This window comes from Manis pentadactyla, chromosome 6 (genome assembly GCF_030020395.1).
Source record: "Manis pentadactyla isolate mManPen7 chromosome 6, mManPen7.hap1, whole genome shotgun sequence".
Lineage (NCBI taxonomy): Eukaryota > Metazoa > Chordata > Mammalia > Pholidota > Manidae > Manis > Manis pentadactyla.
The window spans coordinates 65805044-65824324 of NC_080024.1; the positions used below are offsets into that span (position 1 = coordinate 65805044).

The window sequence follows — 19281 nt, forward strand, 5'->3', positions numbered from 1 at the left end:
CATCCCCTCAGAAGTTCAGTCTAGTGGGGCAGGTAGACATTAGGATAAAAATAACAATACATGCCCTAATACAGAGATATCCACTTTTAGTTGTGTGAGCACAGAGGATAAGGCATCCAGTAGCTTGGCAATGTCCAGGCAGGCTTCAGAGGGAAGGTGACTGGGCTGGAGATTGAGAGGTGGGGAGGGGGTGACCAGGAGAAGACTTTCTATTATGCAAAGGCCGGCATGGTGCTTGGGCCTGGAGGGTCCGAGGTCAGACTGACAGCAACCTAGGGTGTGTGAGGGAGAACGGCAGGGAAAAAGTGAGAATGATTGGTTGGTTCCAATTATATAAAGCCTTGCCTGCTGAGCTAAAGGCTTAGGATTTATTCTATAGAGAATGAAGAGCAGGCTTTTTTATTCATGAGAATGACATGGTCATATATATTTTTAGAATCATAATTTTGGCATTAGTGTAAGGAATCAAGTGGACTAAGTGGGCTGCAGTTAGAAAGACACATTCAAAGGCTAAGCAAAAAAATTAAGCTGAGAGACCATCATTAGTGTTCTGAAAAGTACAGCAGGGTGTAGTCAAAAGGAGGGAGTAAATGTTTAGGATGTTCTATGTAATCCTTCCAGTGTGTATTTTCTGTTAGCCCAGGGTTGCTGAAGGCAAGAATATGTCTTCTCTGTCTCTGTGTTCTCAGCATCGTGTGCAGAGCTTCCTTATCAGGAGGTCCTCGTCATACATTTTCTCTAGGTAACAGGGGGACATGTTGGCATCAGGAGCTGAAAAGTGCTGTGGGCCAGTGGACAGTTAGACACACGTTTCTGCCTCTGAGACTCACCCAGTGACACTCTGGAAAAAGCCTGAAGTACAAAGTCAAGGGTCAAGTCCAAAGATGAATGACACGAGAATAAAGGTCAACTCTACAAATAACTGGATGTCTAGAGTTGCTCCAGACCCTCCAGAGGCAAGAATATCTGGCCGGCACAGCTTCTCTAGATTTCAAGAAAGTCTATTGGTCAACTCTGGAGATACCCTCACTGAGGAGTTTTGTGTGTCTTCTCCCTTAGAGTATAAATAAATAAAAGTGGTAAGAATAAAGTATTTTGTTGAGGAAGTGAAGGGATAAAATAATTTGTTCCATATTTTTTGAGCACTTACTATGTGCTAGTGACTCTATTAGAGATGCAATACATACATAAAGGCAGAGTTGTATAAATGGCTTTTTAGGAGACATTTCTCATGAGGGTACTTTGATTCTTCTCAAATGTTAAGAGGCAACAATTGGGTCCATAATCCCTGGCATTCACAAGGCTTCTCTGTAGTTAGTTGCTAGAGATCCTGCTGCTACTTGGAAGGTAGTCATAAAGTCAGATAACTGATTCAAAAAACTCACACCAGAACCAGTATGTCATAATAAATGTGGTTCCTTTTAAAAAATCACATCTTCAAAACTCCTTAGGAGATTACATCCCTAAGAATACTCTATTCCCACAAACACTTCAGGGAATCATTTTCAGAATCAATATCTGAGCTTCCACTTAAATGTTAGCCTCAACATTAGTAAATTTTTGTCATATATGTGTGTGTGTTAATTTTTCTAAATAACCAAGAGTAATTCAGAGCCAAGTCCAGTAGAAAAGGTGGTCAAACTGTGTGTTCCTATAAATAAAATTATTGTGTGCTTAAGTCTGAAGGAAGCTCCAAATAAAAAATAGAATATATTTTGAGTAACAGCATGGTTTGTTGGAATGTATGGCTACTGAAGCTATTGAGAGACTTACTTCCACCCTCAATGGATACGAAAAACTAGTATTCATTCCATTAAACCACACATTTAGACTGAAATTCTTCTACTCAATTGTATGTTCTTTCTGTTCACCAAGCGGAGGTGGTCATTTCAATTAAGGGTTTTAATCAAGGGAGCAACACACTTAGATACAAATTTTAGGTAAATTGTATTCTGGTGAGTCTTTGGAGAACAGAATAGGCAGGAAGTCCATGCAGGAAGCTATGTCAATAGGCTGGGCAAAAGAGCTTTAAAGGCCAGGAGTAGATATAGATCAACAGGATAGAATGGAGAAGTCAGAAATAATTTATGACCAATTTATGGACAACTGTTTTTTAACAAAGATGCCATGACAATTCAACAGGGGAAAGAATAGTCTTTTAAACAAATGGTGCTGGGGAAGCTGGATAGTTGTGTACAAAAGAATTAAATTGGACCCTACTTCATACCACACATAAAAATTAACTCAAAATGGACCATAGATCTAAATATAAGAGCTAAAACTATAAAACTCTTAGAAGAAAACATAGGAATAAGTCTTCATGACCTCAGATTAAGAAATGGTTTCTTAGATATGATGTCAAAAGCATGACCAAGAAAAGAAAACAGAAAAATAAACTTTATCAAAGTTAAAAGGTTCTGTGCTTCAAAGGACACCATTAATAAACTGAAAGGAGAACCCAGAGAATAGGAGAAAATGTTTGCAAATCATGCATCTTATAAGAGGCTAGTATCCAGAATATAAACATCTACAATTCAATGGGCAAATTAAACAACTGTTATGCATTGGGTCCTGGGAGATGTGGTTCTCCCTCCTGTGAGCTCAGTTGAGTGATGGGGCATTTCTGGAAGTCTTAGAAGCTAACTAAGGCCTGGGCATTTGCATGTAATCCCTGAAAATCTTCAGAATGTGGGCTCTGTGTATTTCTACCTTCTTATCGTGGAGACAATAAAACATCTTTTATAGAAATGTTAGGTTACTTGCCAAATACAAATGTTTAAAGATCTCTCCTTTTTGTGATCTTTAAAGAACTGAATGTGCTGTCCTGTTCTTCAGAAACTTGCCAGAACACACCCCAACACGTGCAGTCATATGTGTTTGCCCCAGTGTAGACTTTCTGCTGGATCATGCTTCAGGCCCCATTGACCACGAAGCCAATGAGTGTTCATAGTCATTATCTGCCCCTCCACAGTGTGACTTCCAGGAGGTTTCAGATACATGCACAGCACTGCCAGGTGGGTTCATTCATGCCTTCATGAGAATAAATAAATACTTCCAGCCCTCCTGGACACATTGATAAGAGGGTATTAGGGAATTACATTTCCTTTCCTTAAAGGCTCCGTGAATGAAAAATAGGAAGGACACTTCCAACTCACTTAGACAGAAAACTCAAGGATGATGGGGCAAAGAAGTATTTTAGGTTCTGCCAAGTCTGCAAACTTGGGTGATGTGGAAGGACTTGGGGAAGTCCTGCCCCATTCTGGAACTCAACAACATAATCTCAGAAACACTGACCTTCAGGTGTGCATATCAGGATTTCAGCCCTGAATGCCAGAAAATACAGAAAGGTAAAGAGTAACATTAAACAAGTCTTTGTCTTTTATTTACTTCTACCTGATGAGCCTTGAATGGCTCTGTTCTGTCTTTGATTGTTTGTCTGCGTATTTCCTGCCAAGAGCTTACAAAACAGCACTGCTGAACAGGAAGATAATAGGTACACCTATTTGTTGAACAACATCAAGGGAGAAAAGTGCTAACTCATCCATTTTGTTGTTAAGTTGTTCTAAAGGATCAAAATACCAATTAACTTGGTGGCTCAGAAATCTTTGATACCCTCAGATTTGCTGAGATTTTGAAATTCTTGTTCATGCTTGTCTAATGGCTTTCTGATATAGAACAAAGAAGTGCCAGTCTGCTTAGCACTTGACCTGTTTTCTTAAGCATTTTTATATATTCAAGATTTAATGACCAAATATACTTGACTAGTCACATTCATGTGCTAAAATAATCTTTTTTTTTCTTGTTCTACCTCACAGTTTAAGAGGAAAAAAGAGGCTGAAAGACAGCCTTTTTAAACAGCCATTTCTTATTTTTAATTTTAAAATGCTCACTGTAAGGGACTTTTTTTTCCCCTTTCCTCTCTGTGGAAGGTAGTGGCATTTGGAAGACTTGATGAAGCAAGCTGCCATATTAGGATACATTCTTCCCTGAGAAAAAGTTGGAAAAATGACTTTGGGCATAAGTTTCAGAAAGGAGGTAAAAAGAAACTAAAGATGGCTAGTGGAGTATAGCTAGCTTTATAATGCATTTTAATTTTCCTCAGGATATTCTCAGATTTAACCGTGCTTTTCAGAGGTGTTTTCTCTTGCTGTTATTACTATTGTTCTTTATTTCTTCACAGAAATTTGGGTGGAAATGCTACCTGTAATCACATGCATACCTAAGGCATCCCTGTGGCAGTTGTGCAGAAAAGAACACCATTTCATTCCTAGGTAAGGACAATTTCTGGGTTTAAACAGCTCCAAAGCAGTTTATTTGAATAAACATTGACTGAATGCAGTAGACCAAGGATATTAAAAGTGTGAATGCTAAAGCCAGACTGTTTGGATTCAAATTTTCACTACCATTTACAGCATGAAACCTTGGGAAAGTCACTTAATTTCCTTCTGTGCCTCTATTTCCTCATCTGTAAAATGGGCATAACAGAGCCTAGCCAACAGGGTTGCTGTATGGGTGAATGAGACTATACATTTAGGACATTTTAGGTGCATATATGAATGTTAGCTAATATATCATGGCATTGCTTTAGCTTAGGAAAGGGGTGGGTGTCTGGGTACATTCACATCTGCCAGAAGCTTGACCCACTTATGGAGAGATACTTTCATCAGACCAATTAAGTACCTTGAGATTTTAAAATCTAAGGATATATAATACATAAACATCTATGGACATTTTAATTTCTAAAATGTGAACAGAAGGGAGCTTAATCTGTCCTCCAGATCACTGCAATTTAGTTGGAGTATATTAAAAATGCAACATTTAAGCAAGTCAGTGGTGGCTGGTAACTAGCCAACTACGCATTTGGAGATGAGGGGGCGTGAGCAGCAGTCCTAGGGAACAGGGGCAGCCCTGAAAGAGCCAGATTTAACATGACGTATTTCCCAAGATGTGGCCTGACCTTTTCACAAACTCTGCAAAGAGGATGCGGTGGGAGTACCCCTGCCGACGGATGCTGACTGTCTCCAGGATTCCCGTGGAGCGGAGCTGGGCCAGCACCCTCTCTCGGGAGAAGTTCAGGGCCTCTCGGGCATCATTGGGTTTAATGCAGCGCACAAAGTGGGGCTGTCCGACCACCATTTTGGAGAGCAGATCCATCAGGGAATACTACCGGGGGAAAAACACATGCAATGAGGTCACCACAAACATGATGATGATCACAGCACAACTCGGCAGGGCCGCCAAGCGGTTCGTTGGCTTGTAAACAGCTTATTGACCTTTCTGAGGCTGAATAAGAAAACAACCATAGGTGATGAAGACGTAAGTTCCAATGAGTACTCACAGCTTTGTGCAGAATCAAAAGCATTTTTTAAACATCATTTAGTGCCAGGCAGTATGTCCATGTAGCAGAAACTTAGTAAGAATAAGCTTAAGTCACCCAGAACTCCATCACCAGAATTAGCTTGTCTCTGATATTCCAAGGTGGTGATCTACAAACCATCTGTGATTTAAAACGTCCAGCTTCCAGGAAAGGGGCCAGTTACTTTTTCAACCTAAGAACCACCAGAAAGTCTAAGCAAATCCTGTCGATACCATTGATAACAAGGCAGAAGAAAAACAAGAAAAATAGAGAAAGAAGACAAAGGAAACAAAGAAATCAGAGGACAAGAAGGAGATTGTGATGAAGACAAACTAACACACAGTAGGTGGCTGGCCTGGGGTTTGCCCGGAGAAGCACAGGGCAAAGCAGAAGGGTGCTCATGCAGGGTGGCCCTGCTGCTCCTTGGAGCGCCCGCTTTGGTGCTCCTTTTTTGGACACACCTTCAGGGGCAGTTACATGCCACATAGGAGATAAGTCCCATTATTTCATAATCATACCTCCAGTTGATCTAAAATGGTGTTATCTAGCTTTCCAATGTATCTTATTTTTCAGATTTATTATTTAGGAACCAGTATTTTGAGGACACCAACCTGGACATATATCTAAAAAATTATATAAGCCATTGTTTTGAAAGAGGCATGCTAAAATCTTGAGGATGACCTCACAGAATTGATCAGAGCCTCCAAATCCTGTGGGATGGACACAGACACAGACACACACACACCAAAACACTAGGTAGATATATCCACTTAAGAAATATGTGGCAGTTAGAAATGTCCAACCACAAAAGTGATGAAGTAGGGGCTGAGTACCATTTACCAGAGAAGCTTAGCAGGAGCAGAGCATACCCTCTGAGCCCAGTTCTGGTCTGCCACTGAAGCACAGTTGGCTAGGTCAGACTTCTTGTCTTTAGATCCTTCTTGAACTTCCTATCTTTCTAAAGGGCCTTCTGTCCGTGGTATTGGCTCCAAGGGCCTACCTACCCTGCAGCCTGCCGGGCAGCGCCAGTTCATGACCTGCCTGATGCCCCAGTCCCTGCTGTGGCCATTCCTGTGGCAACCTCACCCCACACCCTTATTTTGTTGTCCCTGAGATCAGTAGTTTCATCTTCGGCCTGACAGCATCTCTGCCATGAAGGTGCCTGGACCTTAGCTCCCAGTACATGATTTCTCAGGGGCTTCTAACCTCCAGTGCTTTATAATTTGAAGACAGACAATTCATGCAAATTGGTATGAAGTGTCTGCATCTTATGTTTCTTATGTGACATGGATTTAACAGAGTCCTTCTAGAGACAATGTATTTAAGCAAAGGAGTCATTTTACTAGATGAAATACCAGGAATTGGGGCAGCAGAGATGGGGAATAATTGGGTCTTGCAATGGGTCAATGCAATACAGCAAAATAAAGTTAAAGCTTAAGGCAGATTCCCTCAGGATCCCTGAACTTGATAAGTTGCCTTCTGGAATTTTATTAACTAATTTATTTTTCACTAAGTATGCCAGATAAGTGGCTGAGACCAGTAGATTAAAGGCCAAGAAGTAGCTCAAATGCTAACAGAATCAGCACATTCAATGGACAGGACTGCATGCCAGTGTCTGAGAGGAACCTCTGTAGACCCTGGGATTTTTCATTTGATCTTTCTGAGACACTGTACTCAGAGATATGCTCCCTGCTGTAATTTTTCTTCTCCCACACCCCCTACCTTTCTTAACTGCCTCTTGTGCTTTGTTATTATTTAAATGACTATAGTATCTGGGTCTTTCATGGGAACTGTTGGCAACTCCTTTGTAGAAGTAGGCAGAACAGAGACTGAGATGACTCCATACCCGGAAATAAGAAGCCACGGTCTGCCTCTTCATGCTGGTGGCTTCTTCGGGATGCTGTGTGACCTCCAGAGAGTCTACCTGGAGCACAGGTAGAGAGAAGTGGTTTGAGGATATAAACAATTCATTTTCCAGCTTTTCCAAAATCTGAGAGGCTATTTATTTGGTCAAATATCTGAGGGGTCTTGATGTTCAGGAAACAATAGTGCACACTATGGGGAGAGATTTTAAAGACATGTAAAGGGAAAATAGAATTTGCACTCTTCGCTCACTTGACAATGACCCCTGAGAAGTAGCATATGGTCTCAGTATAAGCCCCCATCAATGTTACTTGTATACTTCTCCATATTCTTATGAGCCTGTCAAGTTCTCCAATAATGTCACATGAGACCAGACTATTTCTTAAAAGGAAACTGGGCAATGACCCATGAGGCTGTGTGAGGCTGCCTCTCCTTCCCCCCCAGTTCCCACATGCTCCCTGCAGACCACCCCCTGGGATCTACCTGTTCCTAATCATTTGTCGCAGCTCCCCAGGCTGACTAGAAGGAATTTATGAATGGAATAACTGTAGCAATCAACTACAAGCAGCCTGTGCTTTGTTACTGTACCCTACCGAAAGATCCCTGCTCCTGCACACACAAAGTGCTTGGTGTGGAGAGGGCACGGGTGGCATTTAAGCTCTGGCCTCTGCTGTGGTGGCCTCCCATCTGCTCCGAACAGGTGGCAAGGCGGTGAAGCAGAAACAGTTGAACGGGAGGATGCTGCTGTCAGCACGTGTGCTCTGCTCAGTGGACTGCTGTCCAGGCAGCCACCTCCCCATGGGTTGAGGATGTTTGCAGTCTTGTTCAACAAAAGTGAAAAGAGGGTGCTGGAAGAGATGGGGGTATGGGGAGGGGGAGGAATAACGTGGCTTACCTAAGTACCTCGGGGTATTTAGGGGACTGTGTGTAAAATGGAAGGAAATGCTTCTGTTGGTTTGGGTAAAGAAAACAGGTTTATTTAAAAAGGGAATAAACAGGGAGCTAAGTTTAAAAAAAACTAGAAAAGCAACCTACATAGTAAGCAGGAATATGAGGGTCTCTCTGAGTGAGGTGAGGTCAGGGGCAGAGCAGCTTTCCTTTTCTTGGCTGCAAAGTGGATGCATTCCCAAAGCTGTCAGTTCATTTGTATGCAGCTGAAGCAATGTACAACTGCCTGTAGGTTTGACTTATCTATTCATTTTAATGAGAAAGAAGGAAATTAAAACTCTGTGTTGAGAAGGAGGGCTGCTGTAAAATAGAAAAGGAAAAAACACAACACCCCCACCCCATCTGCAGAGACCTTACTGCACTCTCCCCACAGACATCTGCTGGGACCACGGCGATGGTTTCTTCCCATAGCTCACCCCCGTTTGGAGGACGGAGCTCAGGGCTGGTGAGGTTTGAGGCCAGGCAAGAAGATCTTGGCTGGGGTCTGCCTTCAGCCAATGTGTAAATTCTGGGAGTTTTCTTGAGCAAATTTTTTTCTCTTTATTTTCTTCCTCCTCTGACTTTACCTTCACACACACACACACACACGCAAAATTTGTGGGAATTTCTTCAATATTTTTTTTTATTCAGAGATTCTCCCTGAAGAGCCCCATCCTGTTTTTAACCTTGCTTTTCCTCCTTCATTTCCCTGTCTTTTTATTCAAATCACTTTGAGGAACATTTAGGGGAGTAGGAAGTGCCAGCCTCTCAGGCTCTAGGGCATTAGAGCATCCATACTTCCCTGAGTAGGGGTTACCTGTTACCCTCCTTCAGAACATACAATGGACCCTGGGCATTTGAGAAATTAACAGATTAGTGATTAGGAAATGCTTGATATATATTAATTCTGCTGAGACATAATTTAAAAGGTATAATATATATTGTTTCAAGATCAGTACACATCCCCGGCAGCAAATTGAAAAATACATAAGAAAGCAGTAATTTTCATTCTAAAAGTTATAAGGCTGGTGAGCTCCCCTGTCTAATCATCCAGCATAGCTTTAAGTTCTGTCTTTGTATTTACAAACTGACTCCAACTTGGGAAGTAAGTAGAAACCTGTTATATACCATCTCGAAATGCTAATGCTTGTCTGAAGTTTATCATATACATATTTAATATTGTATTTCTAATATTGGGGTATTTTCTAATTTAAGACTTTGGAAATGTCTTGGGTTAGTTAAGGGTCTCTGGCATAGTCACAAAGTTCTCCTGAACATGGAGTGGATCTAAAAGATGAAATTTTGGACAAGGGACATATGAGGAGGTGACTCTTTGGCCCTTCAAACTAGAAGACCTCTATCTCTACCAGCCCTATGGTGAACTCCAATGAACTACAAAAAATCAAAACCAAAAGAGGTGAGAAGGTTGTTGTATAACCTAGGAATTTGTCTTTTTGAGCTAATTTAGTTAATTGTAGCCCCACTTTATTTAATTAAAAATAAAAGTCTCTTAGAAACAATTCAGAGTAGGTTCTATTAGGGGCATCATCTAGCAAATAATTTTCCCCAAAGGTGGAGATATCACAAGAAAAACACAGTACTCACCAAAGTACTTATAATTTTTACCTCAAATAGATGCAAAAGAGACTAGAAAAGCTCTCCTAGGCTCAGGGGTTATGAACTATAGGGCAGAGAATTTTGGAAACAGACACACCTGGTTCAAATTCTGGTTCTTCCATTTATTAGGTGTGTGGCCTTGGGCTTGTTAGCTTCTCAAAGCCTCTGCTTTCCTCTTTAGTAAAATTGGTTAGTTAAAACCATTGCCTTGTGTATGCATAAGAAGTAACATCAGTTCTCCCTCCATCATTACCATGCTTGATTTAGCTTTAGTTTAGTGATGAATTTCAAGGATGCAGGATTTTCTTCGATGGCAGAAGGCAAGTACTAACATCAATGCAGCACAGCAAGGAGGCCTTTTTATTTACTGGCAGAGAAAATACTTCCAGTGAAATCAATTTCAAATTGATCAGCAGAATCGATATTCTGGTGAAAGCATTTTCTGTCTAACCCAGTGCACCTTTCTCCTACAACCCAATTTATGCAAGTCAGCCGGAGCTGAGCAAGCATGTTTTCTGTCTACGTGACAACTGTCTGGCCCAATTCCTTCTGAGAGGCGCCGGTCAGCCTTTAAACTTGTCATGAGTAAGCTTTACAAGTCATGATACAGACCTCCAAGTCCACAGGAAATGAGCTCTCATATACATATGGACTCCACATATGGAGTTTTAGATGGTCATCAAAATATGAGTCATAAAACATTGATTGTTTCTTATGTGAAATCACAATACTAGCCACTTTGCCTATATTATGTCATTGAATTTTCAAAATGATCCTATGAGGTAAGTACTATTATTATTTCTATTCTACACATGGGGAAGTTAAGGCTCAAAGATTTTAGGTAAATCTCTCCCAGGGTCTTGCAGCCAGTAAATTGGCCATGCCTGCATCTTAACCCAGTTCTGATTCCAAAATCTTACTTCTTAAACATTACATACTGCCTTTCTATGTGGTTTGATATAACTTATAAAGTCACTCTGAAAGCATGGTATTATTAAAAAGCTTTGCTCATCTGTCAACTAAATTTACTCTCTGAAAAAGACAAAGTCCGAAAAGTCTCATAAATCATCGAGGCTTCAACAATAAATGAAAAACTGGAGGATTTTTTCCTGGTCTCAGTAAATGACCACGATTTGCATCCTGAAGCCTCAGAAGTGCTTATATTTATCTTCTCAAAAATACTTTTTGTCAAGAGCTTTTACTGCTAACAAGTAACTCATCCATCCCAAAGGAAAAAATACTTCCTCTCAAAAGCCTCCATAGCCCTGAATGGGGAAGCAAGACTGGCACTGACACTTGGTCCAGAGTGGGGTTACTGAATGCTGGAGGCCAGCTTCCTAGAAGGCCACCTCTGCTGTTTTACTTTGAATAAAGATAGAGTTTGGGGTTTGTTTTTTTTCTGTTGTCACCCTTCTTAATTGTTGATGCCTTAATAAGAACTTCCAACTCATTTACTTTTCCAATGAAAATGAATCTCTAGTCATTTTCATCTCACCTTTATACGTTGTTATTTTTACGCTGATGTAAACACATGCCACATACTGGAGGACATACTTTTCACATAGGCAGGAGCTGAACAATAGCAGGCAGTGCAGGGAGGGAGGTAACACTTTGCTGATATTCTGGGTGTAGAAGGCAGGCTCATGGGACCTGGCAGAGTCCAGTAGCCAACAAATCAAATTGGAGAAAGGGAGGTAATGTAGGCTAATAGAGGGTATGACACAGGAGCCTTTAATCTTTTAGTGTCATGATCACTTCTGGAATCTGCTAGAAGCCAATAACTCCAAAAAAACAGATATACGGTTGATTTGCATTATTTGTGGATTCTATATTTCTTAATTTGCCTACTTGCTAAAATTTATTTGTAACCCCCAAGTCAATACTCACAGTGCTTCATGGCCAATCATAGCCATGCAGAATGGTGAAAAGCCTGAGTGACAGACACACCCCCAGCTAAGGCTGAACAGGTGACACTCTGCCATCTTGTTTTAGCTCTCATGTTGTAAATAAATGTCTTTTCCCATTTTTTTGCATTTTTGTGTTTTTGGCTGGGGATTTCCCTGTTTGTAATGGCCTCCAAGCATAGGGCTAAAGTGCTGTCTAGTGTTTCTAAGTGCAAGAAGGCTGTAGTGTGCCTCTTGAAGAATATGTGTGTGTGATAAGCTTTGTTTGGGGAAGAGTTATAGCACTGTTGGCTTTGAGTTCAATGACACAAATACTGTAATTGAAATACTGTTTTATATAAAGAAATGCTGCATATAATTATTTGTAAGAAACGTATATTAAAGTAGATGTCTTTAAGTAGAAATACACACAAAACAAGATTATGTAATAACTGGTTGACAAAAATGTTGTAACTGGAGTTGCCAGAACCTGTGTATTTCCTTTAGGCGCATGTGCTGATTCAGTGTTCACAGGATCTTTATAGAACAGAAGTTTCACAAATAATGAGAATCAACTGTATTAAACACAAACAAAATTTTACATGTAATATCAAGAAGCTCGCAGAATCACTAAAACTCCTATGTAAATCTAATCTAATGGCCCATAGAACTCATGTTAAGTAGTCTTAGTATCTTGCCACAAATTCACAAGGTTGAAAAGTAGAATATTACACTAGGTTGTAATAGCAATATGGAATAAAAATTATTGTTAACAAAATATCTGAGTCCCTGTTATGTGCAGTAAGTCTTTTATTCTCAGAGGAAATAAGTGTGTATATGTATGTCTGTATCAATTTTGGGATAATATTCAACAGTATTATGTGTGGCTGAATTGCTTTTTCTTTATTAAGTAAATTATTTACTATTCAATGTAAACAAAAAGATCATAAATCTCACATATATAACCTATTTATTACTCTACCACCTTCAAGATAATTGTTTTTTGGTGTTAGTATATACAATGAACAATAACGAGCCAGTCCTGATATCCCTGTTTACCTGGGAAAATGGAAAATTTAAAGAATTTTACAGCAGGATATTTATTAATGCTTCTAATATCCCTGCTTTGCAGGGACTAGGGCTCCACTCACTTTTCAGAGGACAAAGCAGTACTGTAAGACATGGTTTGATTTCTTTCCTCACTGCTGACTCCATTTGGCCCCTGTATTCCTCCTCTGTAGGTTGGTGACAGCCTCAAGGAAAAAAGCTTTATCTCATCCTGGATGGACTTTATTTTCAAGGGTCATTGTTCTGGATCTTAAGTGATCATTCTGAGAATCTGGTGAAAGGGTCCCGAATATGTCACAGTGGCACAGCAATTATTTTGAGATGAAGACATTTGCGAATCAACAGTTGCAAGAAGCTTTTTCTGAACTCCCCTTATCTGCCTAAAAATGGAGCCTCCCTAAAGAACCCAACTGTCATAAATCCCCTCCATGGCACTTTTATAGGCAGGGAAGATTGGCTTCTGTCATTGTGGATGACAAGTAAGCACTGGGATGAGAAATCACCTTAACAGACATTGTCACAGAACCATCACACCTCCCACCTGTTCTAAGGGATCATTAATTTTTCCCCAAAGTCATTTTCTCTCCCATTAGTGCCTTTCTCCCCCTGTTCATCCCCTTTTAAGATGGTATATAAACTGCAAATTCTAACTGCCCCTTTGACTTACTTTTTCTGTTGAACCAGACTGCCTGGTAGTGGGCCAGATCAAGGAAACTACTGCTTCCCTCCCTGGGATTACCCCCAGGGCAGGAGCACCCCGCGGCTCACATTATTCTGGATACAAGCTGGCAGCTCACCTTGGCTCTCCCAGCACTGAGAGGCGGAGGTAAAGGCCTTGAGGACGCTGGTATCCTGGCTCTTGTCTGGGCAAAGTTACCTGAACAAAAAGACAAATACGTTAAAGTGCAGGAAAAGTTAAGGAATAGGATTATGAGTAACTTCCTCCTAGTGTCCTTGTATTTTTTTATTTTTTTATTTTTTATTTTGGTATCATTAATCTACAATTACATGAAGAACATTATGTTTACTAGGCTCCCCCCTTCACCAAGTCCCCCCCACATACCCCTTCACAGTCACTGTCCACCTGCGTAGTAAGATGCTGTAAGATCACTACTTGTCTTTTCTGTGTTGCACAGCCCTCCCCATGCACCACCCCCCATTATACATGCTAATCGTAATGCCCTCTTTCTTTTTCCCCGCCCTTATCCCTCCCTTCCCACCCATCCTCCCCAGTCCCTTTCCCTTTGGTAACTGTTAGTCCATTCTTGGGTTCTGTGATTCTGCTTCTGTTTTGTTCCTTCAGTTTTCCTTTGTCCTTATACTTCACATATGAGTGAAATCATTTGGTACTTGTCTTTCTCCATCTGGCTTATTTCACTGAGCATAATACCCTCTAGCTCCATCCATGTTGTTGCGAATGGTAGGATTTGTTTTCTTCTTATGGCTGAATAATATTTCATTGTGTATATGTACCACATCTTCTTGATCCATTCATCTACTGATGGACATTTAGGTTGCTTCCATATCTTGGCTATTGTAAATAGTGCAGCAATAAACATAGGGGTGCATCTGTCTTTTTCAAACTGGAGTGCTACATTCTTAGGGTAAATTCCTAGAAGTGGAATTCCTGGGTCAAATGGTATTTCTATTTTGAGCATTCTGAGGAACCTCCATACTGCTTTCCACAATGGTTGAACTAATTTACATTCCCACCAGCAGTGTAGGAGGGTTCCCCTTTCTCCACAACCTTGCCAACATTTGTTGTTGTTTGTCTTTGGGATGGTAGCCATCCTCACTGGTGTGAGGTGATATCTCATTGTGGTTTTAATTTGCATTTCTCTGATGATTAGCGATGTGGAGCATCTTTTCATGTGCCTGTTGGCCATCTCGATTTCTTCTTTAGAGAACTTTCTATTCAGCTCCTCTGCCCATTTTTTAATTGGATTATTTGCTTTTTGTTTGTTGAGGTGTGTGAGCTCTTTATATATTTTGGATGTCAATCCTTTATTGGATCTGTCATTTATGAATATATTCTCCCATACTGTAGGATACCTTTTTGTTCTATTGATGGTGTCCTTTGCTATACAGAAGCTTTTTAGCTTGATATAGACCCACTCGTTCATTTTTGCTTTTGTTTCTCTTGCCCAGGGAGATATGTTCATGAAGAAGTCACTCATGTTTATGTCCAAGAGATTTTTGCCTAGGTTTTTTCTAAGAGTTTTATGGTTTCATGACTTACATTCAGGTCTTTGATCCGTTTTGAATTTACTTTTGTGTATGGGGTTAGACAGTGATCCAGTTTCATTCTCTTACATGTAGCTGTCCAGTTTTGCCAGCACCATCTGTTGAAGAGATTGTCATTTCCCCATTGTATGTCCATGGCTCCTTTATCGTATATTAATTGGCCATATATTTTTGGGTTAATGCCTGGAGTCTCTATTCTGTTCCACTGCTCTGTGGCTCTGTTCTTGTGCCAGTACCAAATTGTCTTGATTACTGTGGCTTTGTAGTAGAGCTTGAAGTTTGGGAGCGAGATGCCCCCCACTTTATTATTCCTTCTCAGGATTGCTTTGGCTATTCAGGGTCTTTGGTGGCACCATATGAATTTTTGAACTATTTGTTCCAGTTCATTGAAGAATGCTGTTGGTAATTTGATAGGGATTGCATCGAATCTGTGTATTGCATTGGGCAGGATGGCCATTTTGATGATATTAATTCTTCCTAGCCAGGAACATGGGATGAGTTTCCATTTGTTAGTGACCTCTTTAATTTCTCTTAAGAGTGTCTTGTACTTTTCAGGGTATAGGTCTTTCACTTCCTTGGTTAGGTTTATTCCTAGGTATTTTATTCTTTTTGATGCTATTGTGAATGGAGTTGTTTTCCTGATTTCTCTTTCTATTAGTTCATTGCTAGTGTATAGGAAAGCTACAGATTTCTGTGTGTTGATTTTGTATCCTGCAACTTTGCTGAATTCCGATATTAGTTCTAGTAGTTTTGCAGTGGAGTCTATAGGGTTTTTTATGTACAATACCGTGTCATCTGCAAATAGTGACAGTTTGACTTCTTCTTTACTAATCTGGATTCCTTGTATTTCTTTGTTTTGTCTGATTGCTGTGGCTAGGACCTCCAGTACTATGTTGAGTAACAGTGGGGAGAGTGGGCATCCCTGTCTTTTCCTGATCTCAGAGGAAAAGCTTTCAGCCTCTTGCTGTTCAGTATGATGTTAGCTGTGGGTTTATCTCATATGGCCTTTATTATGTTGAGGTACTTGTCCTCTCTTCCCATTTTGTTGAGAGTTTTTATCATGAATGGATGTTGAATTTTGTCGAATGCTTTTTCAGCATCTATGGAGATGATCATGTGGTTTTTGTCCTTCTTTCTGTTGATGTGGTGGATGATGTTGATGGACTTACGAATGTTGTACCATCCTTGCATCCCTGGGATGAATCCCACTTGGTCATGGTGTATGATCCTCTTGATGTATTTTTGAATTCGGTTTGCTAATATTTTGTTGAGTATTTTTGCATCGATGTTCATCAGGGAGATTGGTCTGTAATTTTCCTTTTTGGTGGGGTCTTTGCCTGGTTTTGGTATTAGGGTGATGTTGGCTTCATAGAATGAGTTTGGGAGTATTCCCTCCTCTTCTATTTTTTGGAAAACTTTAAGGAGAATAGGTATTATGTCTTCTCTGTATGTCTGATAAAATTCCAAGATAAATCCATCTGGCCCAGGGGTTTTGTTCTTGGGTAGTTTTTTGATTACTGATTGAATTTCGTTGCAGGTAATTGGTCTGTTTAGATTTTCTCTTTCTTTCTGGGTCAGTCTTGGAAGGTTGTATTTTTCTAGGAAGTTGTCCATTTCTCCTAGATTTTCCAGCTTGTTAGCATATAGGTTTTCATAGTATTCTCTAATAATTCTTTGTATTTCTGTGGCCTACATTTTTCCTTTCTTGTTGCTGATTCTGTTGATGTGTGTTGACTCTCTTATTCTCTTAATCAGTCTGGCTAGAGACTTATCTATTTTGTTTATTTTCTCGAAGAACCAGCTCTTGGTTTCATTGATTTTTTCTATTGTTTTATTCTTTTCAATTTTATTTATTTCTTGTCTGATCTTTATTATGTCCCTCCTTCTGCTGACCTTAGGCCTCATTTGTTCTTCTTTTTCCTATTTTGATAATTGTGACATTAGACTATTTATTTGGGATTGTTCTTCCTTCTTTAAATATGCCTGGATTGCTATATACTTTCCTCTTAAAACTGCTTTTGCTGTGACCCACAGATGTTGGGGCTTTGTGTTGTTGTTGTCATTTGTCTCCATATATTGCTTGATCTCCATTTTAATTTGGTCACTGATCCATTGATTATTTAGGAGCATGTTGTTAAGCCTCCATGTGTTTGTGAGCCTTCTTTCTTTCTTTGAACAATTTATTTCTAGTTTTATACCTCTGTGGTCTGAAAATTTCGTTGGTAGGCTTTCAATCTTTTGGAATTTACTGATGTTCTAATTGTGGCCTAGTATGTGGTGTATTGTGGTGATTGTTCCATGTGCACTTGAGATGAATGTGTATCCTGCTGCTTTTGGATGTAGAGTTCTATAGATGTCTATTAGGTCCATCTGTTCTAGTGTGTTGTTCAGTGCCTCTGTGTCCTTACTTATTTTCTGTCTGGTGGATCTGTCCCTTGGAGTGAGTGGTGTGTTAAAGTCTCCCAAAATGAATGCATTGTGTTCTATTTCCTCCTTTAATTCTGTTAGTATTTGTTTCACATATATTGGTGCTCCTGTATTGGGTGCAAATATGTTTATAATGGTTATATCCTCTTGTTGGACTGAGCCCTTTATCATTGTGTAATGTCCTTCTTTATCTCTTGTTACTTTCTTTATTTTGAAGTCTATTTTGTCTGATATTAGTATTGCAACACCTGCTTTTTTCTCTCTGTTGTTTGCATGAACTCTTTTTCCATCCCTTGACTTTTAATCTGTGCATGTCTTTGGGTTTGAGGTGAGTCTCTTGTAAGCAGCATATAGTTGGGTCTTGCTTTTTTATCCATTCTATTACTCTGTGTCTTTTGATTGGTGCATTCAGTCCATTTACATTTAGGGTGACTATTGAAAGATATGTACTTATTGCCATTGCAGGCTTTAGATTTGTTGTTACCAAAGGTTCAAGGTTAGCTTGTTTACTACCTTACTGTCTAACTTAACTCGCTTATTGAGCTATTATAAACACAGTCTTATGATTATCTCTCTCCCTTCTCATTCCTCCTCCTCCATTTTTCATATTTGGGTGTTTTGTTCTCTGCTCTTTTTAGGAGTGCTCCCATCTAGAGCAGTCCCTCTAAGATACCCTGTAAAGGTGGTTTGTGGGAGGCAAATTCCCTCAACTTTTGCTTGTCTGGGAATTGTTTAATCCCTCCTTCATATTTAAATGATAATCGTGCTGGATACAGTATCCTTGGTTCAAGGCCCTTCTGTTTCATTGCATTAAATATATCATGCCATTCTCTTCTGGCTTGTAAGGTTTCTGTTGAGAAGTCTGATGATAGCCTGATGGGTTTTCCTTTGTAGGTGACCTTTTTTCTCTCTCTGGCTGCCTTTAATACTCTGTCCTTGTCCTTGACCTTTGCCATTTTCATTATTATTTGTCTTGGTGTTGTCCTGTTTGGGTCCCATCTCTCGGGAGTTCTGTGTGCCTCCGTAGTCTGAGCAACTATTTCCTCCCCGAGTTTGGGGAAGTTCTCAGCTATTATTTCTTCAAAGACACTTTCTATCCCTTTTCTTCTCTCTTCTTCTTCTGGCACCCCTATAATGCGGACATTGTTCCTTTTGGATTGGTCACACAGTTCTCTTAATATTGTTTCATTCTTGGAGATCCTTTTATCTCTCTTTGCATCAGCTTCTATGCGTTCCTGTTCTCTGGTTTCTATTCCATCAATGGCCTCTTGCAACTTATCCATTCTGCTCACAAATCTTTCCAGAGTTTGTTTCACTTCTCTTGTCTCCCTCCGGACATCTATAATCTCCCTCCGGACTTCATCCCTTAGCTCTTGCATATTTCTCTGCAGCTCTGTCAGCATGTTTATGATTTTTATTTTGAAGTCTTTTTCAGGGAGACTGGTTAGATCTGTTTCTGCAGCTCCTCTCTCAGATGTTGTCTGAACTCTCTTGGACTGGACTAAATTTTTTTGCCTTTTCATGTTGTTAGTGGTGGCTGTAGGCAGTTGTGGGTGTGTCAGCTGGGAGAAGAAAGTCCTTTCCTGCTTGCTGGATTCCTTGCCCTTCTCCGCTGCCTGTATCGGTTACCCGCACTCCTGGAGCAGCCACTGGGTTAGTCCTCTAAGCTGCTGTGGGTGGGGTCTCCGTGAGAGCAGTGCAGAGCCCTGCGGGGAGTGGCAGGCATGCCAGGTGCGCTCCTCTGTGATAGTGGCGCCCCTGCCAGGCAGCTGTGTTACCACAGCAGCCTTTGGGTCTGGCCCGGGTGGCTGTGCGTTGGGCTGGGATTCCGACTGGCTGCTGGGAGTGCGCCTTTTCCCTCTAGCCCCACTGCAGGTGTGCACAGGGCTCTCCCAC

General features: G+C 40.5%; 1 protein-coding gene across 1 annotated transcript in view; it reads right to left on the reverse strand.

The window, feature by feature from the left end:
- MYO3B (myosin IIIB) overlaps nucleotides 1-19281 on the reverse strand; it is a 487104-nt gene that overhangs the window by 174650 nt on the left and 293173 nt on the right. Inside the window, exons 23-25 of the mRNA XM_057503926.1 lie at nucleotides 13512-13591; nucleotides 7203-7280; nucleotides 4958-5163 (exon numbers count right to left, since the gene is read on the reverse strand). Of these exons, the coding sequence (XP_057359909.1) occupies nucleotides 4958-5163; nucleotides 7203-7280; nucleotides 13512-13591 (364 nt within the window). The remainder of the gene's footprint in view (nucleotides 1-4957; nucleotides 5164-7202; nucleotides 7281-13511; nucleotides 13592-19281) is intronic.